Source organism: Macaca nemestrina, chromosome 3 (assembly GCF_043159975.1).
Source record: "Macaca nemestrina isolate mMacNem1 chromosome 3, mMacNem.hap1, whole genome shotgun sequence".
Lineage (NCBI taxonomy): Eukaryota > Metazoa > Chordata > Mammalia > Primates > Cercopithecidae > Macaca > Macaca nemestrina.
Window position 1 is genome coordinate 160,091,848 of NC_092127.1, and position 25,502 is coordinate 160,117,349.

The window sequence follows — 25,502 nt, forward strand, 5'->3', positions numbered from 1 at the left end:
CTACTGCAGCACACATTAGGAGCTGTATCTCATATAATTTCCCCAATCCTAGGTAGGTTGAGAGTCCGGACTTCATCATCAAACAGATGTGGTTTTGAATTCCAACTACAATTTTCTAGCCTAGTAGCCTAGTAGCCCTGAATAAGTTAATCTGAATGTTTATTTTTCATCTGTAAATCAGGATAACAATACCTGCAACTCACAGGGTTGCTGTAAAGATTGAGAAAATGCTTAGTGCTTGACTCACTAGAAGCAATCAATGAAATGCATTAATTCTTATTCTCATTTTAGAGATGAACGTAGAACAAGTGGTGGAGCCAAGTTCAACTCCTTCTTGCCTTTCCTTTTCTGTTGTTTCCAGTAATTTCTGCTCTTTCCAGTGCTAATATATATGTGAAATATATATATACACACACGCGTATCTGAAAGAGAACATGGGGTAAAGCAGTAGGCTTCCAGTTGTATTCCATGGAGCCAGTTAGGGCCTCTTGGGGTGGAATGGAAATAGGTACAGATAGGAGAGAAGTCCAAGTGCCCATTCGTCCCTCACTAAGAACAGCTGTGCCTCCATTGGTAATAGAGTTTGAGGAAATGTTTATTTAATCAAGGTGTTCCTTGGCAAAACAAAAACAAAACCTCCCTGAGAGCCACAGGCTTGCAGTCAGGAGGCCTCGGGTTGGGACTACATCATTGTCTACTCATGTACGGTCTCGGTCAGTTCTGCTGCACAATTCTGTGTCTCAGTGAACTCACACCAACAAAAAGCATTATAAAATCGGAATACCTCCTGGAGGTATTTAGAGGATTAAATAATAAAACATATGTCATGTGCTTTCTGAAATACAAAAGCATGACACAAAAGGGAATGTGCCCTGAAACTAGACTATTAGGGTTTGAATTCCAGCTCCCCAGTTACTGTGTGACTCTGGGAAAGTTATTCAACCTCTCTGTGTCTCTGTTTGTTCTGTGAAGTGCAGACAACAGTACCATCCTCATCATTCTGTTGGACAGACCAAATGGCTTAAGTCCTTCTAAGAGATGATGTTGGATATGTTTGATATATTTATTCTTAGTCTTATATTTTACCAACTATATTAGCTCTGACCATCACAATTCTTCCTGTGAAAAGCCTGCAAAACAGACCAGAAAGTGTTATTCTTAGGTATAACACTGGATAAATTTATGAATCCTGTCGTGTGGTTTTCCACTGAATTACCAGACCACTAGAATGAAAGATTTTGGGGGGAGTTGAGTAGGGTAAGTGAGGAGTCCAGATTATCAAGGATTTGGCAAGTTTCAGATTTCCTTTATATAATTAGCTTGAAAGTCGTTATAAAATGTGAACTGAAATTGGAAGTAGCTTTATAACCTCAACACAAATGAATTCGAGCAATTCCATTAGTTTTATAGTTTCTAATTGTAAAACCATCAAAACAAATGTTTGTTCCCAAAGCAGCTTTCAAACAACAAATAAGTCCTTGTGAATTTCAGCAAAAAGCCCAATTCTTTAAACTTCTCCATTTTTAAAGAAACCAGTTGTTGAGCCCAGCATTACAGAAAAAGCCTATTTTTTTATTTTTGTGATTTACAAAATTACATTTAGAGAGGACACATGGGGGAGTGTATTGAAAGAAACACTTTCACAAAAGTCACCAAATTACAAGTCCTTCTGACTCAAAGGTCACTCAAATTAAAAAAAAAAAAAAATTCAGGGAAACAAGGCAAAATACAAGAACCAGCAGAATGGTGATTGTATAACAAGCTGAGGAATTGTCCTAACATCCTGGCAAAATCAGGTTAGAATTTGGCTGGCATTTGCCATTGCTACATGGGAAAACGGAGTTCATTCCTTTCTTGAAATTGTGGTCCATCATCCAAAATGGACAACTGATGCCCTGTCACAATGTTCACTTTCTTAACCAAAAGTCTCTAATATTATGATTTTTGGGGGACTGTTTTTCATGTTCTCTTTGAGAAAGTTTAGATAATAAAATTGAACTTAAACTTGTCCATAAAGATGACTGTCATATTTCTTTTATTTCAATTCAGACATCAATATAGGAGAGCAAAACAGAACATTTAAAGTTTTCCAAATCAAAGTCACTGTTAATATTTTTTGAAGTGCTTGTGGCAGGCATGTGGAGCACACACAGGAACTTAAGTTGGCAAGGGTGCAATACGGGTGAAGGGCATACAGAACCACAGAGTATTTTCTTAATCATAATCAAAATTAGGATTAGAAATCTATTTCTTAATTATAAGAAATTCTAACCTAAAATGTTTAATGATTAATTTTTAATTGATAAATAATAATTGTATACAATTACAGCATACAACGTGTTGTTTTGCTATATGTTTACAATGTAGAATGATTAAACGAGGCTAATTAAAAAAATCCATCACTTCACATACTTTTTGTGGTGAAACATTTAAAAAATGTTTTAAAGTTATTTTAAGTTATTTAAACTTATTAAACTTATAATACATTTAAATTATTTAAACTTATATACTTTTAAGTTATGCAAACTTATTTTAAATTATTAGCTATTTTAAATTATTTTATTTTGAAGATGTCTTTCCTCCTGAACTTTTTTTTTTTTGAGACGGAGTTTTGCTCTTGTTGCCCAGGCTGGAGTGCAATGGCGTGATCTTGGCTCACCGCAACCTCTGCCTCCTGGGTTCAAGCGATTCTCCTGACTCAACCTCCCGAGTAGCTGGGATTACAGGCATGTGCCACCACGCCTGCCTAATTTTTTTTGTATTTTTAGTAGAGACGGGATTTCTCCATGTGGGTCAGGCTGGTCTCAAACTCCCAACCTCAGGTGATCCACCCGCCTCGGCCTCCCAAGGTGCTGCGATTAGAGGCGTGAGCCACCACGCCCAGTCTCCTGAACTTTTATAACAACTTTGGTCTGACAGTGAAAACAATAAGAAAAAAATTATGTGGACATTTGCAGGTCTTTATAAAACCTTACGAGTGAATTTCATTTTTTTTGTTTTACTAAGCTAAACATTGAGTTATATTTTCAAAAAACATGATCTTCTCTTTCATCTGAAAGAGAAGCGAGTGAGCACTTCATTTGCTGAAGCAATGCTGAGAGGTTGCTACATCTTTGCTCATCAAATCACGTAGCGATTGGGGTGGTCACTACTCTTGCATCTGTCATTGAGTTTGGCCTGTATGGTACTGGCCTATAATTGAGTCTGTCCTAAAGAAAGCCATCAGCAAGCAGTTAATACTCTAAAAGCTGCCTTTGAGAACCCAAATTTGAGTATTTCTAAGAATTCTGCAATAGGAAAATGATAAAATGTTTCAGAGGTTAGATGGAATCATGACATCTCATATCACAAAATGTTTTTTGAATTTGAGTAATTTTACATTCATCCCAATACAGTAGATACGTATTCCTAATACATGAGGCTTTATGCTAGGTACTTGGGACAAAGGAAAAAGATAAAAATTCCTCCTGATAATTCACAATGTATTGTGGGAGAATGATAAGCTCATGCAAAACTCTAATATAAGCATAAACAGAGGTCCTTGTGACTGACATGAAAGCGTGGACCGATATTTTTAAAAGTCACCATGTTTTAGGCTATTTGTGCACTAAACACTTTGCATATATTAATACTGACAATAAACATGAAGTATTAATATCAAGTAGTATTATCAATAAAGATGAGGAAAGGAAGGTTCAATGAGATTAAGGTTTGTAGAATCAGGATTAACCAAGATTTCTAGGAATGGCTGAAACTTTCCATGTCAGCTTTTGAGAACAATATGTCTAATATAACCATGTTCCACCTCCTACAAGCTGGAAGCATTAATCTTGCTCTAGAGCCTCTGACAAAAAAAGAGAGACTGTGTTCTTAACCATTAGCTCTGTTGCTTTCTCTGAGGCAGGAATTAATAAAAAATTCCAATGGCTGATACATACATAAGAAATACTTTTTAGTGTTATTGGTAGCCAAAAAATGTGAAATAAATTTGATATCCCTTCTTTCACCTATCTAATTTAATTTACAAATGTTTTAAGTAGTGACACTATTCAGAACTGATAATGTTGCTGTGAGATGGACATTCTCATTTTCTCTGGGTAGAAGCACATATTGCAAAATCCTTCCAGAAAACAAGTACAGAATCAAGATGGTTCACAGGTATTCGTAACTTTGACCTAGTAATTCTGCATCTCAGAGTTTAGCTTCACAGAAAATATTAGGCAGTTTGATTTATATGAAAATGTTAAATTCATTAATATTTATAATAAACGCTTGACAATAACCTTCATATCTAAAAAAAGGGAATGTTTAAATACATAACAGTTCATTCATTTGCTAGAACATCATACACTTATTAAAATCATGATTTCAAAGCATATTATCATTGGAAAATACTTTATGATAAAATACTGGAAACAAGTTCTCTAAAGCCACAGTATGATGCAATGGTTTAAAAGTGAATTCCAGAGTAAGACCCTGTAAGTTTATACCTCACCTGTGACTGCTTGTTTGGCAACCTTGGGCAAGTTAATCTTTCTATGTGTCAGTCTCTTCATCAGGAAAAAAGAAGTTACAACAATAATGTCTATGGCAGAAGATTCTTAACGAAATTAAATAAAAACATACAGATAAGCACTTAGTACAGGGCCCGGCATATTTAAAATATTAGTTAAATTATTAATGGTGATAATTGATGAATGATGGGATTATAGGTAATTGTTATATATTCTTTATAATCACTTGCACATCCAAATTCCTTTCAATAAACATTAATTTTACACTAGGCATGACTATGAAGATGACAAAGTTGGTTATATCAGGTTTGGGAGTCAGGGTTATGCTAGTTTAAAAAATGAGTTAGATAACTTTTACACCTTTGCTTATCTTCACAATGGAACAATTTATTTGGCCATGCGAATATGTTCTTTGAAAGCACAGAAGATTATACAGGTAGAACCACCTTGCCTATGTTTTGGAAGCAAAAGGAAGTTCATTTTCAGAAGTTATGCTGTGATAAATTTTGTTTGATGAATTTTGTTACAACTTTGTTACCAGTTTATCCAGATTTTCTTGAAGCTACTTTGGTAATTAACATATCTCAGAAATGCATTCATATCATTCAGTTCAGAAACTTTCTCAGCACAGAGTTTTACAGAGTATTTTCCCATAATTTAAAAAGTTTTCTTACTTGTAATGTTTATAAAATACTATATATGTGACTTAGATGCATGCAGTCAGTGCTAAGTATTAGCATTGTTGCTGTTCTTACTTCTATATCTGTGGCTAAATAACTTTATTCCTAATTTGCTTGTATATATTTCCATTTCATTAGATTCATCAAAACTTTGTTTTTGCTAGTAAAAATCATTTGTTCAGACTTTTCTTCCAATTATTTTTGCTTTTGAACTTGACGTTTTCCTGTCTTCCCTGAAAATACCTGTAATTGTAGGATTAGATTTCCATTCTCTGTCATCTCATTCCTTTTTCCATATCTTTCTGCATACCAAGAAACCATCTCATGTGTATTCGTGTATTCTCTGTATCACTGACCTGATTTTTATCATGTTAGTTCTATTCTTTGTCTTCCCTGCAATCCACCTGTATTAGTCTGTTTTGCATTGCTATAAATGAATACCCGAGGCTGGGGAATTTGTAAAGAGGGCTTTTTCTGGCTCCTTGTTCTGCAGGCTGTACAACAAGCATGGCACCAGCATTCGCTTCTGGTCAGGACCTCAGGAAGCTTTTACTCATGGTGGAAGACAAAAGGGGAGCAGGCGTGTCGTCACATGGAGAGAGAGGGAGCAAGAGAGACAGAAGAGGTGCCAGGCTCTTTAAACCAGCTCTCGCATGAATAGGGCAAGAACTCACTGACTACTATGGGGAAAGCACCAAGCCATTCATGAGGGATCTGACCCCATGACCCAAACACCTCCCACTGGGCCCCATCTCCAACACTGGGGATCACATTTCAACATCATTTGGAGGAGACAAGCGTCCAAACTATATCACCACCCATCCCCACCATCTAGCTGTCTTTGTACATTGGTCTATTCTCTCCACACGATTTTCAGTCTTGAGTCTTCTGCATGCTACTGAGATACCAACATGTTTTCTAAAGTCTTTTGTTTCCGATAGCAAACCATTTTCAGATACATTACCTTCTTAGTTCACCTTTATCTGTAAAACATTTTCTAAAAGTTTTCAAAATCCAAACTTGATGTTTGTAATACACAGGACTTCTGGCTTGCCCTTTTGTCCTGATCTCTGACCATTGAGGTGTTGGTCAGCTCTTTTCCATCTGTTGCTGGAGGATAAATTGGTGTCCTTTCACCTAATTCAGAAACCAGCATCTAATAGATATTTAGTAGATTGAATTGGATCTTCTACCCATCACTGTTGCTAATTCTCTAAACATCTCCAGTGATGAGACATATAAATATTTAGAATTTCCATAATGCAGTGCTATTAAGGTATTACAAACCAGTAATGGGTTATCAGTAATACCCAAGCCAAGTTACAATAAGCTACTAAACCTCTATTACATTCCTTGTTTATGGTAATCCACAGCCCTTGAATTTGTACTGATTGAGCTTTGACAACCCTTTTAGAAAGCTGTACATATACAGCAACGAACAGTTGCCTGCCTGGTGTACTTCTTGATATTGGCCTGGATATTTAGGCAAAGGGTGGGTAAAGAGGTTAGAATGAAGCATCTCTTATCAAGTGATAAGGAAAATATTTACAGAGAGAGTAGTTATGACATGAACCTCACGGTCAGTCTGCCTGGCTTCAAATCCTAGCTGAGTGTCTGTTTCCTTATCTGCAAAATGGGACTAATATTAGCGCCCACCTCATGAGTGCCATTGTGAGGTTACATGAATTACTATATGCAAAAGGCGGAATAGCACCTGGCACATGCATAATGCAAAGTAAATGTTTGCTATTATTGTCCACGGTTTGTGAATCTTATTTTAACTCCATATATCTTAAAAATAGCTGAATTTCCTCCTAGATTTAGTCTTGATTTTAGCATTGTGAATTTTCTTTACATTGTATCTTATCTTCACAGTTCAATATGAAGCTGGGAGAAGCAATACTGCATAGGACAGTCAGAGGGCATTCACAATATAAGTCTGTATCCTTTAATTCACATTCTCCCCAAGGATCAGAGAGATAATAGCTTTTATAGGAGACTAAGAAAGATGAACTAATAATTCCTACAAATGAACAGAGCTTTCTATGCTGCACAGCACACTGGCATGTAGGTGTGACTTAAGATAGGTGGCAGTAGATCTGGGAGCCAAAGGGAAAGAATGACAAACAGGGATTGGAACTGGGGGAAGGGTGGAAGTCAAGAATGCTATCCTTTGACCTTGATATATATGAAAACAAATCATATTAAAACATTGAGTTACTAGTAGCGGCCAGTATTCCAAATGGAATTTGAGACCTGTTGGTCCAGGTAACTTTGTAGTTTGAAATGAACATATCTGCATTCAGGGAAAACAAAAGCTGAGTGAAGACAAATCGGAAAGTAACAGTATAGGGTAATTAGTATGTAAATTCTAGCCCCAGACTACCTGGGTTGGTGCCTTACTTCGCTCCTTACTGTACTAGCTGTGTGTCCTGGCAAGAATCAGAAATCTTTTTTTTTTTTTTCAGTTATTACCTCATTTGTACTATGGTTATAACAATAGTAACTTTCTCATAAATTACTAGGAAGAATAAATGAATGAATCCACATAAGGTACTCAGAATACAGTTTAAGTATTCCATTTATGTTTTATATATTTATATAGATCCTTAACTCACCAAGTACAATAAGTCAGCCATTCAAGGAATAAGTGTGTTTAGTTTGAATACAGTGTTGAGGTAGAGACAAGTAAAATGAGGTACAAATATAAAGGTACTTAAATGTACTATAATTATTCAGGAAAAACTTGATTTTATCTAACAATGTTTTAAAGACTCCATCATAGCATGTTTTCAATATACTATATAAAAATGATACTAATTGCCTTATTTAAATACACCATATTTCAAGAAACAGAAATGACTTCCTGATCTCCTGAAATTTATTTGCATTCCTTTTTTCACACTTTAGGGGTGTTCATACCATGAATACAGCTCTGCTTCATTCTAGAAAAAAATTGTTAGAACACAAAAAGTTTGCCATTGTAAAGTGTATTACTTTGCATTAGAAAGCTTTTAGGGAAAAGCGCTCTGCATTGCAGGGCAAAATTAGATAGAGCCTGAATACATATTTTCACATCTTCTCCAGGGGAATAAAAAAGTAGAAGACATTAAGTTCAGTCCATTGGTCTGTGATACCAAAAAAGAGAATTGGGTGAAACACTTGGTTCCCTCAGGTAAATAAAAACCAATTGTGTCAACAATAATTATTGATTACACACGATAAAGGAAGAACAAGGAAGCCTCTTGCCTCAATTTCCTGAGAAACTTCAATATATTTAATCCAAATAAGAGCAAAGTCATTTTCATATCATTGCTAAAAATTAGCAGGCACAGCTTTGTTTTCTGAACTTTACTAAAGAAACTATTTAATAGTTTTAGCCATCTAGGAAAGCAAATTAGAAAACTGGTTATGATTAATAAGAAAGATGTACTTATTGCTTAACATATTGAACTTCTGGCTGGGTGTGGTGGCTCACGCCTGTAATCCCAGCACTTTGGGAGGCCAAGGAGGGAGGATCACCTGACGTCAGGAGTTCAAGACCAGCCTGGCCAACATGGTGAACCCTGTCTCTACTAAAAATACAAAATTAACTGGGCGTGGTGGTGCACATCTGAAGTCCTAGCTACTTGGGAGGCGGAGGCAGGGGAACTGCTTGAACCCAGGAGGTGGAGGTTGCAGTGAGCCAAGATCGTGCCACTGTACTCCAGCCTGGGTGACACACTGAGACTCCATCTCAAAAAAAAAAAAAAAAAAAAAAAAAAAAAAAAAGAAAAAGAGAAAAAGAAAAAAAAATGAACATCTTTGGCAAATAATTTGCCTTCTGTAAGTTGAACCTTCTGGTTTACTCCAGATTGGTTTACTGTGTGGGTATATATAAGCAGCTGTGGTGGTCTGTGTGGGGGTACCAAGCCCCTAGATGTGCTTATACTGTATAAGTTCTAGCATGAAAGACAGACTAAAAGGCAAACACCAACTAAATTTAGTCTGTAGGCTTGTTCTTTTCAGATCAGCAAGAAAATGAGGCAAAATTAAGGCTAGCACTAATATTTTATAATCGATCTTAAGCCTCATCATTCCTCCTGTCTTGAAATGAATGACAGAGATAGATATGACAACTAATCTAGATTCTTTAAAAGCATTTCTCAACTGACACATTTTGGAGAAAGTTGAGTCCAGTACTTCACTGAGACTGCTATAGGCAATGAAGACACAATTGCTTCCCTGCTGTTGGTTAATCAGGGTCACCTCCATATTTATAACTGATTCAAGCCGGAGACCAATTAATATCCATTTTCATAGGAACATCATTCAAACCCTCTTCCAAATGCTTACTCAGCTGCTTATTCCAAGGCTCAGTAAAAATCCACAAACATGCTGCCATTTTGGGGCAAGAAAATAATTTTACTTTTACGGGAATGTACAGTTCAATTCATTTGTGTAAAGGGATACATTTTAAGTTATATATAATACTGCTGGTGGTATATAAATATTCTAGTCCAGAAACACTAATCTTAAATATAGGTCGGGAAATCCTTAAATACTCATTGCTATAAATACCTATTTTTGTATAACAATAGGCAAGTGTAAATGCTGAACTAAGCAGAAATAAGCAGAAATTCCCTATTCTCCAGTCAAAATTAAACAGTTAAAACTATTATCTCTTCCATAATCAGAGATATCATGTGTAAACAAGATAAAAATAATATACTTAAGTTGCCTCAAATTATTCGGTGCAGATCTGCAGAATAGTTGTGCAGGTAGTTTCACAACTGTGGCAAAACTGGAAAGGAGGGAGGAGCAATAATAATCCTACAATTCCATCTGCACATCCAGCACAGATGCTAAAGAACAGAACAGAAAGAAGTGAGGAACCTCTTGGTGCTTTGGGGGCTGCTATGTACAGCTGAGAGTACAGAAAGGGCCATAAAATGGAGAAGTCCCCCAAGGCCATCCCCTATCTGTGCATATCTCCAAACTGGGAGGAGAAGACCTGCTTTGACTGCCCATGTTCAGCACATTCTCTGCATATTTCCAGGCAGGGAAGAGAATCTTTGACCTCCACTTTCAGTATTTTCTGTGTGTATTTGCAAGCTGGAAAGAGAATACCTACTTTGACCCCCCACCTTCTGCATTTTCTTTGCATTTGACCTATTACATCACACATTTAGAAAATGACTCCTTCCTTGATTGTTTAAAGGAGGAGAGTGAAAACCTATACAGGAAACGTTCATCGAATTTTGATGGTCCACACTGATTTTGTGATTCAACTTGTTCTTTATTCACTCTCAGTTACCAATTTTACTCTCCTCCCATACCACCTAAGATGGAAAAGAAATATACAAAACCCTCATGTCAGCCAAATACTACGTGTTCTCACTTATAAGTGAAAGCTAAATAATGTGTATCCATGGACATAGAGGCAGGGAGAGGTGGGAGAAGGGTGAGGGATGAGAAATTATTTAATGAGTACAGCATACACTATTCAGGTGATGGTTACATTAAAATCCCAGACTTCACCATTAGGCAATATATCCATGTAACAAAACTGCACTTACACACCTTAAATTCATTTAAAAAACACCCCACACAGATTGTGAGACACAGAAAATATTATTCATGCTTTCTGGCTAATATAGATTTTATTTCACCAAATGATTACCTTTCATAAATTTTGGAGCATAGGTTTCTTCATAACATGTGTTTCAGTGTGTATATTTAAGTATCTATAATGGTGTGATGGAAGGAAGAGCTAATAATCTGGGCATCAGCATAATCACCTTAGACTCAGCCTTCTCCCTCAGCCCTCACTTAAACAGTCAACAACTTCTTACCAATTCTGTCTCTGAAGTATCTGTAATCTATGCCCACCTTTCTATTTCACCCCCTTAGCCCATCGGGGTATCTTTCACTTGGATCATGACATTAGCTGGGTTGCTAGCTAGGTTTCTTGCCTCTAGCCTCTTGAACTCACTGCCTTTAGTTACAGATCTCAACAGGATGTCCTCCTCACTGCTAACAAGCTTAAGCTGAAATTTAACTTAGAAGGTCTGACCTCAAATTACGTTTCTTGCCTCATGTTCCACAATGCCCTGCCACTAACCCTATATTCTACCTTCATCCAGGAACTGCTGGACTCTGGACAGTCAAGGTACACTCACCTCCCCTGCCCTAGATTTAGAGATGGAAAGCTCTTAGCCCTTCCAACCTTACTGAAAATATCATTTCTTCAGGAGGTCTTTTGTGACACAAAGAATCAGAACAAATCAGTTTCTCCATTTGGCTTCCATAGTAGCTAACTAATATTATATTATCTCACTTATCAAACAGTATCATATTTAACCACACACACTTCTTTCTGTTTAAGTGGGTGCTTAAGAGGTCAAGGGTAGTATATGACTTACCATTAGCTCAGAGGACTTAGCACAGTCTTACATAAGATAGGCACTATAGAAATTTGTTGTGTTTTATTGGACAACAATGTGAAATATGCATTTCTAGAAGCATATTGAGACTTTAGGTTGATTGGATACAGCAGATCTGGACCTTGAATTGTCATTAGATGCTAGGTAAGTGCAAAGGGAGAAAAATTAAGAAATCTTTGTTGTTTTTACAGTTTGCATTCATGGCATTTTCAAGCACAGATTTTGGCAGCTTAGAGTTTCTCAGTCCAGGGAAATTAGATGAAAAAGTCCAAGTTTTGGCTGAAGCAATCTTAGTAAAGCCTGCGGTGACACAGCTTCCTTCCCTCCCAGAGAGAAGTATATCACACACTAGGCTAGTGACTATGTTATCTGAGTAATTCAACTGTATGTGAGAAAATGCCACCATGAAAACTCGAACAGGACATTATAGTTCAATCCCTCTACTTTTGTAGATAAAGAACAGACAGGGAGAAAAGGACTTGGGTTCTAGACTTCATTATAGCTTCCAATTAAACCGTTTAGGGTCTGCTGGTAGGAAGAATGTTGGCTTTAGAATTAAAGAGACTTAGACTGAAATCCTGGCTCCTACTCTTACGAGTTAGACATCAGGCAAATTGCAGAAATCACCGAAGTCTCAGCATTCTCACTGATAGAAATGGAGAAATAACAGCCCCATGGGTTGGTATGAGAAAAAGAGGAAAAGGGCTCTATTGTATTTTAGGCATTCAGAAAATAAAAATTCCCTTCACTTCTTTGGGTTTCAATTTTACCTGTGTATAATCAGGATTTTTAACTATTTAGTTACTAGATTATCTTAAGGCTCTTTCCAGCTCTGAAATGCTGTCCTCTGTTTATCCTTAGAGCAACAAATAGCACTGAGAATTTGTAGAAGCGTTTTAAAAGCTGTTATACTCTGATGAATACTGCTCTTTTCTTCCAATTGCCTTGGGTTTAATTCTCCTTTTTTTCCTATCCTCTTGACAGATGGACACTTAAATCATTAATTTCAAATTCTCATTTTTTCTAATTATGTGAATTTCAAAGTATGGATTTCTATCTTTTTCTAAGCATTAAAAAAATAGAAATCCATACTTTGAAATTTGTACAATGAGCTGAATCCACAAGTTTTGATATAGTTTTCATGTTAGTGCAATTAAAATATTTTTAGATTTCCCTTGTGATTTTTCTATTTTGACCCACAGTTTATTTAGAATGGTGTTAACTCTCACGTATTTGGACATGTTTAGTCATCTTTCAGTTATTTTTTAATTTTTAATTCCACCAAGGTCAGAGCACAACTGTAGCATGATTTCAACCCTTTGAAATGTGTTGAGACTTGTGTTGTTACCCATCATATGGATGGATCATCATTTGCACTTCGGCAAATGTTCTGTGAATTGAAATAAGGTATATTCTGCAGTTATTGAATGTGGCATTCTATAAATGTTAATTAGGTCATGTTATAAATCATGTTATTCAAATCTACATACTTACGGATTTGTTTTCTACTTCTCTTAGATACTGAAAGATGTTTGTAAATATCTCCAATTATGACTGCAGATTTGTCTATTTCTCCTTTTAGTCAAGATTTTTATATTTTGAAGCCATCTTATTAGGTGCATACAAATATAGAAATATTACATTTTGGCAATAATTAAAAAGTCAGGAAACAACAGATGCTGGAGAGGATGTGGAGAAATAGGAACACTTTTACACTGTTGGTAGGACTGTAAATTAGTTCAACCATTGTGGAAGACAGTGTGACGATTCCTCAAGGATCTAGAACTAGAAATACCATTTGACCCCAGCCATCCCATTACTGGGTATATACCCAAAGGATTATAAATCATGCTGCTATAAAGACACATGCACACGTATGTTTATTGCGGCACTATTCACAATAGCAAAGACTTGGAACCAACCCAAATGTCCATCAGTGACAGACTGGATTAAGAAAATGTGGCACATATACACCATGGAATACTACGCAGCCGAAAAAAGGATGAGTTCATGTCCTTTGTAGGGACATGGATGCAGCTGGAAACCATCATTCTCAGCAAACTATCGCAAGAACAGAAAACCAAACACCGCATGTTCTCACTCATAGGTGGGAATTGAACAATGAGATCACTTGGACACAGGAAGGGGAACATCACCCACCGGGGCCAGTCATGGGATGGGGGGAGGGGGGTGGGATAGCATTAGGAGATATACCTAATGTAAATGATGAGTTAATGGGTGCAGCACACCAACATGGCACATGTATACATCTGTAACAAACCTGCACATTGTGCACATGTACCCTAGAACTTAAAGTATAACAAAAAATTTTAAAAAATAATAAAAAGAAGAAATATTACATTTTTCTGTTGAATTTAACCTTTTATCATTATGAAACATCCTACTTTATCTTCTTAACTTAAAACCTACTATATGATATTAATGTAATTTTCTTTTGGTTAGTCTTTCCATGGCACATATATATACACACACACACACATACACATACATATATATACACACACATATATACATAAAAGTATATATGTGTGTGTGTGTATATATATACTTTCATGATTTTGCTCTCAACCGATTTATGCCCTTTCCTTTAAAGGGAACTCCTGCAAACTGCATACAGCTGAACCTGTGTTTAATAGGAAGGTTTAGATTATTTACAGTGAATAAAATAGTTGGGTCATCTTTCTACTTGTTTCATCTACTCTTCAGTCTTCCTGTTAAAAGTAGTCATATTTTCTTGAATCTTTGCATGTCTCGTAATTTTCATTGTATTCTGAACTTCATTTTTCAAATAATGGTTATTTAGGGTTTCCTTTCCTGTGTTAGACTGATAGGGCAATGAGAGGCTTATTACATTCCCACTAGTAACTGAACGGGGCTGGGGCTAGGTTGCAGCTTTAGATTGAGTTGACTTTGAATTAAAATGCCTCAAAGGCAACACCAGTTAAATGTTTGTGCTACATTCTAGTGGACTTCGTCTCCTGTACACCAAGATATTATTGGAGACTTTATTCTGCCTTTCCATCCCAGCTTCCTAGCCTCCCATGTTGCTCAATTCTCTGCAAATATCTCATGGAGCAAACTCCCAGTGATTTTGGGGTTCCTCTATCTATAAAGCCCAGCTTACCAAGAAATGACTCATTTCCTTCTGGAAAATGACTGTGTCTAATCCCGTTTGTCTCCACAGCCCTACTATCTTTTTAAAAATATGATGTTTACATTTTACCTTTTTAAAAAGTTGTTGCTGACCTACTTAGAAGTCCTTTGGACTACAGCTATAAAAGTGAACATTTTTCTTTACCAATTGAATTATAAAGAGACTGAGTACTCTCCCATTCACATTTTCTCTGTGATTCTTTTTATCATATAAAAATATGCTTTCTTACACCAACTAAGCTTAAGCTACGGAAATAGCTTATATGTTAGTAAAAGTTTACTGTGGAAATACTTCATATATTAGCAATAATTAATTCAACGACCCTCTTGGCTTTCACCAGACAATTAAATATTGTTGAGAAGAAAGCTAATCTTCCGTGTTTGTCCATTCTAAAACTCTTTTGGTGATATCAAGTCACTAATTATTGAAACCTATTTCAGAGCTATGATAACTGGTTGATTTCAACTGGACAAACATTTTTATAAGTATAGAAATCTTTGTTTCTCTGGACTATATGAGGAAAATACCTGGAAAATCTAAGGCTTTAGATTTTTATTTAAATAAAATTTGTAAGAAAGATCTTTTTAAGCTAGATTGTTTAATTTAGATGAATTTCCAGTTTAAATCGATGACTATTTTCCCATTTTAAAATACATTTTGGTTGGTAGAACTGTACTTATAAAGGTTAGAACTAATTGATACAACCCCCCCCCGCACTTTAAAATACAAATGAAAATTAAGTACTTATTTTAATTTTTCATGTGTGTATTTTGTTTTGTATACCTAAAATGATAAAGCAAACATATTGGAATGTGGATAAATGTGAAATACTTTCCAAAGCCAAGTGTTTTAAAAAATACTGTAATTATTTCAAATTATTTATGAAATCTTATCCTATAGTTTTCTTCTACTGAAAATTATTTAAAGAAACTAAACTGTAAGGAGACATAATTTAACCTGAAGGAGAGTGGTGAGAAGGTGAGAAGAAACTGACCTATATGCTATAAGTTTGAGTGTCACTCAGTGATATGCAAAAATAGAATGTTAGTCTTTGTCAGATACAGCTACAAACTTTGTCTTGTCTTTACTCTTCTGCCTAGTGAAAAAACAAACTTGCTGAATAACAACAGATTTCACAGTTCAGTCCCTTAAGTTGTCATATTTTTGGTTTAAAATATGGCCCAGTTCAAAATGTAGCTCTCTGGGCTTCTTTCTTCTCACTTTGTGCATGCTGGGCTTAGGGTCCACTGCCAGGAGCTGCCTGTGATGGGTAAGAGCATGACCCATTCTCTGTTCCCTGCTAGCTGTGCCACTGATGGCAGTGTGTGTGTGTGTGTGTGTGTGTGTGTGTGTGTGTGTGTAAGTGAAGGTAGAAGTCTGTTTTGACATCTGCTTACGCTCAAGCAACAATGGTGATACGCCCATTCTTTTGGTCTCTGCTGCTTCTTTACCCAATGCTGACAGATTGTGTTTGTTTATATGTGTGTAATCTCATAGCCCTGATAAGGATGCTATATGAGTGCTGGCTCACTGAGAGCTCAGGGGGTTGACAAAGCATACTGCAGGCAAGATTCCTTTTGTCCTGATTCTAAGACATGGGAACACCCCTCTAAATGTGAAGCCAAAGAAGAACCTCTTACCTGCCTCCATCAGCATTGCATGCATGGTATCAGGCTTGGGTCTCCTAGGGTCACCTGCCAATGCTTCTCCCACAGCAAATTTCCACCTCATCCACACGGATTGAGGAACTGTAGTGAGATGCTATAAGCATCCTCCAGGGATGCCACACACGTGGTGGGATGGGGATGGATTCTCCAATACTGTAACTAAGGTTTTCAAACTCTAGTTGCTCAAGACAGCACAGTGTAAGTTGTCTACTTTTGTTTGTTTGTGTTTGAGACAGAGTCTCGCTCTGTAGCCCAGGCTGGAATGCAGTGGTGTGATCTCGGCTCACTGCACCCTCTGCCTCCTGGGTCCTGGTTCAAGCAATTCTCCTGCCTCAGCCTCATGAGTAGCTGGGATTACAGGCATGCGCCACCATGCCCAGCTAATTTTTTTGTATTTTTAGTATTCTACTATAAATGGGGTTTCACCATGTTGGCCAGGCTGGTCTTGAACTCCTGACCTCGTGATCCACCTGTCTAAGCCTTCCAAAGTGCTGGGATTACAGGCGTGAGCCACTGCACCCAGCCATTTGCTTTTTTTTATATATAATTTCAACTTTTATTTTAGATTCAGGGCATACACGTGCAGGTTACCTGACTGTATTGAATGATGCTGAGGTTTGGGATATGACTGATCCCATCACCCAGGTGCTCAGCATAGTATCCAATAGTTTTTCAACCCTTGCCCCCTCCCTCATTCCCTGTGCCACTGACGGCAGCATGTGTGTGTGGCTGAGTAGTCCCCAATTTCTATTGTTGCCATCTTTATGTCCATGGGTACCCAATTTTGGTTCCCACTTACAAGTGAGAACATGTGGTAATTGGTTTTCTGTTCCTGAGTTAATTCACTTAGGAAATGGCCTCCAGCTTCATCCGTGTTGCTACAAAGAACATAATTTCATTCTTTTTTATGGCTGTGTAGTATTCCATGGAGTTTATGTGCCACATTTTCTTTATCCAATCCACTAGACATGGACACTGGACATCTAGATTGATTCTTTGCTATTGTGCTGTGATGAACCTGTGAGTGCATGTGTCTTTTTGGTAGAAAGATGTATTATTATTTTTTGTTTTGATATATACCCAATCATGAAATTGCTGGGTTGAATGGTTGTTCTAAGTTCTTTCAGAAATCTCCAAACTACTTTTCACACAGTGGCTGTACTAATTTACATTTCCACCAACAATGTATAATCATTCCCTTTTCCCTACTGTCTCACCAGAATCTGTTGTTTTTTGAGTTTTTAATAATAGTCATTCTGACTAGTGTGAGATGGTATCTCATTGTGGTTTTGATTTGCATTCCTCTGATGATTAGTGTTGATAAGCATTTTTTTCATACGTTTGTGGGCCACTTCTATGTCTTCTTTTGAGAAGTGTCTGTTCATATCTTTTGCCCATTTTTTAATGGGCTTATTTTTTTGCTCATTCCATTGTTTAAGTTCCTTATAGATTCCAGATATTAGACATTGGTCAGCTGCATAGTTTTTGAACATTTTCTCCCATTCTGTACATTGTCTGGTTACTCTGTTAATAGTTTCTTTTGCTGTGCAGAAGCTCTTTAGTTTTATTAGGTACCATTTGTCAATTTTTGTTTGTGTTGCAGTTGTTTTTGAGGACTTGGTAATAAATTATTTCCCAAGGCCGATGTCCAGAATATTTCCTACGTTTTCTTCTGGGATTATTACAGTTTGAGGTCTTACATTTAAACCTTTAATCCATCTTGAGTTAATTTTTGTATATGGTGAAGGACAGGGGTCTAATTTCATTCTTCTCCATATGGCTAGACAGCTATCCCAATATAATTTATTGAATAGAAAATCTTTCCCCATTGTTTATTTTTGTCAACTTCGTCAAAGATCAGATGGCTGTAGGTGTGCAGCTTTATTTCTGGGTTCTCCACTTTGTTCTATTCATCTATGTGTCTGTTTTTGTACCAGCACCATGCTGTTTGAGTTACTGTAGCCTTATAGCATAGTTTGAAGTTGGATAATGTGATGCCTCCAGCTTTGTTCTTTTTGGTTACCATTGCTTTGGCTATGCACACTCTTTTTTGGTTCCATATAAATTTTAGAATAGTTTTTTCTAGTTCCGTGAAAAATGACACTGGTAGTTTGATAGAAATAGCATTAAATATATAGATTGCTTTGGGCAGAATGAACTTTTAATGAATTGATTCTTCCAATCCAGAGTATGGAATGTTTTTCCATTTGTTTGTGTCATCTGTGATTTCTTTTGGTAGTGTTTTGTAATTCTCCTTGTAGAGATTTTTCACTTCCTTGGTTAGATGTGTTCCTAGGTATTTTGATTTTTTTGTGGTTATCGTAAATAGAATCGCATTCTTGATTTATTTGGCTTTCAGCTTGAACGTTATGGGTGTATAGAAATGTTACTCATTTTTGTACACAGATTTTGTATCCTGAAACTTTACTGAAATTGTTTATCAGTTCTGGGAGCCCTTTGGAAGAGTCTTTATGATTTCCTAGGTATAGAATCACATCATACATTAAGAGAGACAGTTTCACTTCTTCTTTTCCTATTTTGATGCCTTTTATTTTCTTCTCTTGCCTGATTGCCCTAGCTAGCACTTCCGGTACTGTGTTGAATAGGAGTGGTGAGAGTGGGTATTCTTATTTTGTTCCAGTACTTAAGGGAAATATTTCCAGTTCTTGCCCATTTAAGCATGATGTTGGCTGTGAGTCTGTCATAGATGGCTCTTATTATTTCGAGGTATATTCCTTCAATGTCTTGTTTTTACTGAGGGTTATCATGAAGGACTGTTTATTGAAAACTTTTTCCATGTCTATGGAGATGATCATATGGTTTTTGTTTTTAACTCTGTTTATGTGGGTGTGTCACATTTATTGGTTTGCATATGTTGAACCAACCTTGCATCCCAGAAATTAAACCAACTTGATCATGGTGACTTAACTTTTTGATGTGCTGTTGGATCTGGTTTACTAGTATTTTGTTGAGGATTTTTGCATCTATGTTCATCAGGAATATTTGCCTGTAGTTTTCTTTTTTCATTGTGTCTTTGCCAGGTTTTGTCTTTTGCCAGGTATCAAGGTGATGCTGGTTTTTAAGAATGAGTTGGGGAGCAGTTCCTTCTCAAGTTTTTGGAATAGTTTCACTATAATAGGTATCAGCTCTGCTCTGTGTATCTGGTAGAATTTGTCTGTGAATGTATCTGGTTCTGAGCCTTTTTTTTTTTTTTTGGTTGGTAGATTTATTACTGATTCAGGTTTGGACCTCAATATTGGTTTGCTTGGGGTTTCAATTTCTTCCTGGTTCAATATTGGGAGATTGTGTTTCCAGGAATTTGTCCATTTCCTCTAGATTTTCTAGTTTGTGTGCATAGGTGTGTTTATAATAGTCCCTGAGGATCTTCTGTATTTCTGTGGGATCGGTTGTAATATCACCTTTGTTGTTTCTGATTGAAGTCACCTACTTCTGTCAAATTCTGACAAGAGGCAGTCCTGTATTCAGGGTCCAGGATCAATGCTCAAACTCTATAAGCAATTCTTTTGGGTATTCCACATTTGGAGCAATGACAAGAAGAAAACCCCCTCTTCCCTATAAATAGGCACCGTGGAGAAGGATGGGGATGAGATAATGAGAGAATTAGCATCACATGACCTCTGCTGTCTCCAAAAGGCCATACTCCTCTCCCGCTACAAAAGGATTTTCTATGGAGTTGGGAATGCGACAAGTAGGTGTGGGAGATTCTGTTGAACATTCCACATTTTGCAAAGGCTGAAGCAATTTTTTACACCTAAAAGGTGATGAAGATGATTTTGTTACTCAGCTGTGAGTTGTCTCCCTGCTAGGGGCAGCCCTGGTCAGAATCCCTCCTTGGGGATAGGTAAAGCTTTTAGTCCATAAATGTGATCAAATTCATATCTAGAAAAATAAAATAAATATGTACCATATGTATTTTACAACTGTTACATTTTATTAATATACACATAATAATGAATTAAAATCCTTTAACATTTGATTGTCTGAATGAAGCCTTAATACTTTTTTCATTATTATTGGCGTTTTCAAAGGGAAAAATTATAATAGCACATAAATGCCTAATACACATGAAAACTTTTTATTCTCATTTGAAAATAACTTAAGTCACATTTTAAGTTATTTGGTCTAAAATGACTGGTTGTTAGCCTTTTTTGGGTTTACAAAAATTCATACATATATCATCACATTTGGTCCCCACAACAACCCTTTGAAATTGATTCAAAATTTGCTTTTAGTTTATTATTATTTTCCCATATTTATAGATGTGATCATTAAAGCACAATTAAGTTAGTGACTTGTCCCCTGAGAACCAGGGCTCTTACTTGATTATAAAATGAAAATTCTGGGCTCTTCCCACTGTACTTGCCTCTCTCTACACATGTATTCAAATGTTGTTCTTCTTGGTAAGATGACGTATGCTTTACAATACGTCTCCCAAGCTAGTCCTTTGAGAGCAGGACCAGACACATTCCAGGCCCCCTCACTCTAGCACCCTTATCTCTTTGTGGTCAAAAACATGTGTGTAAAACAGCTGTCCAGAATTACAGCACAGCTTGCATGTCAGTGGAACCTCGAGTCATTATCTAAATGACAACTTTTAGGGGATGAAGTCGAAAAAGACCAAGCACAAACAATACTGAAGACCAAGTTCCCTTTGGAACTTAATTAAACACTCAACTCCCTGAGTGTTTAAAAGGAAAGCTTCATTCTGTCCTTAATTTATTTGGATCTAACATAAAGGCTAAAGTCTGTGAAGCCTTTGAAGATACAAAAACACTTTTTTTTTTTTTTTTTTTTCCATTCGGCAGTGGTGAATTTCCTTGCCAAAGACTTCAGCGTTAGGGGAAGTATTATGCTAAGCTCTGCATCCCACAGGGGTCATCATGACTTCCAGAAATATCCACAAGGGAGCACTAGGTGAGGAAACTGGAGCTAAAAAGTAACACACACACACACACACACACACACACACACACACACGCCAGTTGTTACCATAGTTACAACAGGAAAGGCCATAAAAGGTGTACTTTTATTTTGTTTCTATAAGCAGTGAGTTATAAGCCCTGTGTGATTCAGGATCACTGGGGTGAATAATCCTAGCTCTATCTGTAGGGTTTTGTCATGGTTTCCCTGAGTTTAAACATGTAACAGGGCAGCAGAAGAAGGGATAAATGATTTGTTTATGCTCAATAAAGATGTTGCTACCGTTCTATCAGCTAACCTTTGCTCTCTTAACCTGCATAAACTTGCAGTCTTTATTTATTCTCCTACCAGCAAATTACTGGAATTCAGAGTCATGTCTAATTTTAGTTAGCTTAGGGATGGCACTCGACAGGGTTATAAAAGGGGGAGAACATCTCTCTCATTCCTGAATTTCTGAGCCTGGATTATGGTAAAGCTGTGGAGATCACAGTAATTGAGATTTCCCAGGACACTCCCATAGTGGGTTATGCTTCCCAAATCCGGCTTTCTAAGCATAACAGAGTCTGGCCTAACCTGTCTTCCAATATTTGAGTCTGTTCTATAGCACCCCTGTCAGAGTGGTTTGTGTTCTTCACTTTGATAAAAACTTTTTTCGTGACGCGTCACTACAGTTTGAGCCAGGTGATTTCATCTTGAGACAGCTGTGATATATAATAATGATACAATAAGAAACAATCAACACTTTTTAACGGGTTACTATGTGTGAAATACTATAAAAGTGCCTGTAATTTCATTTGATTCTCAGAATGAGGTAGATAACTATTATTATCACTTCTATTTTACAGACAAAACACTAAGGCTTAGAATAGTGAAGCAAATCCTGCAGTGCCGCACAGCTATTAAATGTCAGGTCAGAACCCAGGGAAACTGGATCCAAAAACCTGAGAGAAAGCTATATCCTTTAACTTCTTCACCCAAAGCTGAAATCTGCTTCCTCGTTCTATCCTCTGATGACCCATGGAAAAAAAATCTCTCCCACTACTTGCTCTTCAGATACTTAACCCAACTTTCAGGCCTTTTTTTTTGTATTCTTTTCAGGCCACAGGACACTGTTTTCAGGTGTTCATTCCCCAAATCCCCTAAACCATGTATTTTTCTCATTTGGCTTATTGTAGTAGCTGTCTAAAGGTCTGGCTGCTCTGTCCCCTCTTCCTCACCCAGCCGCCAAGGCCATGCTGAAAATACAAGTCAAATCACCTCATTCCTCTGCTCAGAACACTTCTGCAGTTTTTCCTGTCACTCAAGGTAAAACCTTAAGTCAACTTGAAGATTATAGAATTGTCTTACTGAAATTACCTTTCCAAAATCGATGGTTCCCAATTATGCTGAGCCATAACAATAGTTTTCTTACTCTTAAAAATAAAAGATGACAAGGCCCCATGATATGTCCCCCACATCCCATGCCCTCATCCTATTCATACTTGTTCCAGGCACAGAGGCCTGCTTGCTGTTCCCTGAACATGCCAACCTCTCTTCCTGAAATACCTGACTTGGAATATCCACACCTGGTTCTTTCCTGCCTCTTTTTCCATCTCCCCTTCAGAGTCACCTTATCAGTGAGGCCTTCTCTGACTGCTTTATCTTAAGTAGCAAATCTCTATTGCTGGTATTCTCTCTTTTCTTTCATTTCTCTATTTTTCTCCATAGCACTTATCACCATCTGACTTACTGTTTATCTTACTTATTTGGTTTTTGCCTGCCCTCTCCCCCTTCCACCCACATTAGAATGTAAGCTCCAGGAAAGCAAAACATTTTATCTTCTTAGTTCAGTTCAAAGGCTGAATCATAAGGAACTGGCCCACAAAATAACAATTTTGTATGAGTCAACCTACCATACCCCCAGCACTTAAGAGCAGCCCTTGGCACACAGTAGCACTCAAGTAGTTAGTAAGTAAACAACTTACCTGTATATGGAATACTACAAACATTATATGATACAGCCTTTATACACTTTACTAGCCTGGGTAAGAAATTTACCATCAGCTGGTCAGATTTGTGATACCATCTCTGTAGGTCTTCCTGATCCTATGTGGAGCCAAATATAGATGGATATGCAAATAAATATTAAGAACACTTTTGCTGATATATTGAACCTAGTTTTTAACAGTACGATGTGATTTTTTTTCATAGCACTCACTAGTAATTTTAACACTCATCTGTCAGTCTTAGAGCAACCTATGTTCAAAAGGGCAACTTCCCTTATCGATTGGTAGGATCTGCTTGGATTCAAGGTTAAGTCTTTCTTAAGCTAAATTAAGGCAGTGATTTTGCACAATCACCTGCCACAGTATGGCCTATTTATCTTTACTACCACTGTGCTTACACAGAGGAGTGAGTATTCTTTAGAAAATAATGATGAATTAATAATAATGTTCCACTTGAAATCTCTCTGTTGATCTTTAGCTTATAATGAAGATGTAGCCAAAAATTATTGTAGAAACAAACTTTTTCACAGGGCACCATTTGCTACTGGTAGATGAGACACAGTAAGTATATTTGATTCACTTTAACGATGTTTCAGTCATTTTGTTAAAAAAAGCGAGAAATTCTAGTGTTAAGAAATAGAAGCACTATGATGGAATAGATTGTAGAATAAGATAAGAAAACCTAGGGTAAAGACTGTAGGTCTGAAAGAGTAATCCTTATTGTTGATCACAAGGTGTTGTAGAAATCGTTGTCAAACCCAAGTCATCCCTTTGATTACCATTTCAAATTACTCACCGTTAATTTGCAGCACTTCTTACGAAAAGTTGAAGCTTTTTGTTCTCACACACTGAGAGCCAGGAGACAGCTTAAAATGTTTAAACAGACATAAAAAAAGCCTTTTCCCCCTTCATTTAAAAAGCCCCTTATGAATCACCAATCAGCAATCATTCTCACATTCATCTCCAAGTTAATATAAAGCATTAGTTTTTTTATACCCACAACAAAACATGGACCTGCAGAAGTTTTCAAGCAATCCTCCAGCAGCTTCATGCGGCTCTTCTGGAGCTCTGGGCTGTCCCAGTCATCTTCCTCCACTCCCCAGTACAGATCTATGACCTGGGGACAAATGGATGAAGAGCATTAATTTACCTGTGGGCTTCGTTCTTATTTACAATGTCAAGCGAATGTGACTTTTAACTTTTCTCTTTGCAGCACGTTTTCTCTTACAGAGGGGAGGTGATTTTTAAGATCCATTTAAAGAGATTTTTCATTCCATGATGGGCTGGGAATGAACCTTATAATTTCTTCTTTTGTTTCTGATTACACTGCTGACATGGGCCCAGAGAAAATGAAATGCTAACTGTTGAAGGTTTTGGAGTATGGGCTTTTGTTGTCTTGAAATGGAAACAGAATTTGAAGGTTTGAAGCAGCTGGGATGAGGTTACCATAGTACTTGAGACAATTAAATCACCATAGGTATATAATGTTACCATAAGTATTAATATGAGAAAGGAAAACCATAACAAATATTACTATATACTGATTGTAAGTCAAACACCTACATTTCTTAAAAAAAAAAAAAGCCCTGTCATTATCACACTTTATCATATGAGGAGAGATATTTTGCTTATGTCTGTTTTATCTGTAAGTAGTTCGGCTTTCATCAACATATATCTGAAAAACATGTACTGGCAAAAATGAAAGGTATGCCTCACTGAAAAGCGGCGATAATAGGATCCTCTATCTCCCTACTTCAAAGACTACTAAGGAAGATTCTGGCAGTCTATAACAAACTTTCACAAGTTTGCTCTTTGAAAAGTGCTATGGAGAGCATCCTGGGTTTCACTACCTTCACTCAACTGCTATCTGCATAAAGTAAATGTTCCCAGTTGTAGCTTTGAAAATTTCTTCTTTTCCTTTCCTTGCTTCCTACAAGTGGAAACAAGACCCTCCCTACTCTTTTCCTCCTGCTTGCACGGCATTTGGTGAGATGGAAGCTCAGAGTATGGGTCCTCCCTTGTGGCCCCAGCAGATCTTGGGGACTTTGTGTGCTTCCCATTTCTTGGCTATGGGCCCCCACAGATCTGGTTTGTTCCAGGTCTTTGTCTAAGTGC

General features: G+C 37.0%; 1 protein-coding gene across 2 annotated transcripts in view; it reads right to left on the reverse strand.

Moving 5' to 3' along the window:
* LOC105487759 (NACHT and WD repeat domain containing 2) overlaps positions 1-25,502 on the reverse strand; it is a 197,118-nt gene that overhangs the window by 66,119 nt on the left and 105,497 nt on the right. Inside the window, exon 3 of one of the 2 annotated variants that reach the window (XM_011751402.3) lies at positions 24,388-24,504. In XM_011751402.3, the coding sequence (XP_011749704.1) occupies positions 24,388-24,504 (117 nt within the window). Of the gene's footprint in view, positions 1-24,387; positions 24,505-25,502 lie in introns of those variants that run through there. The other variant, XM_071093755.1, reaches the window with a different exon arrangement.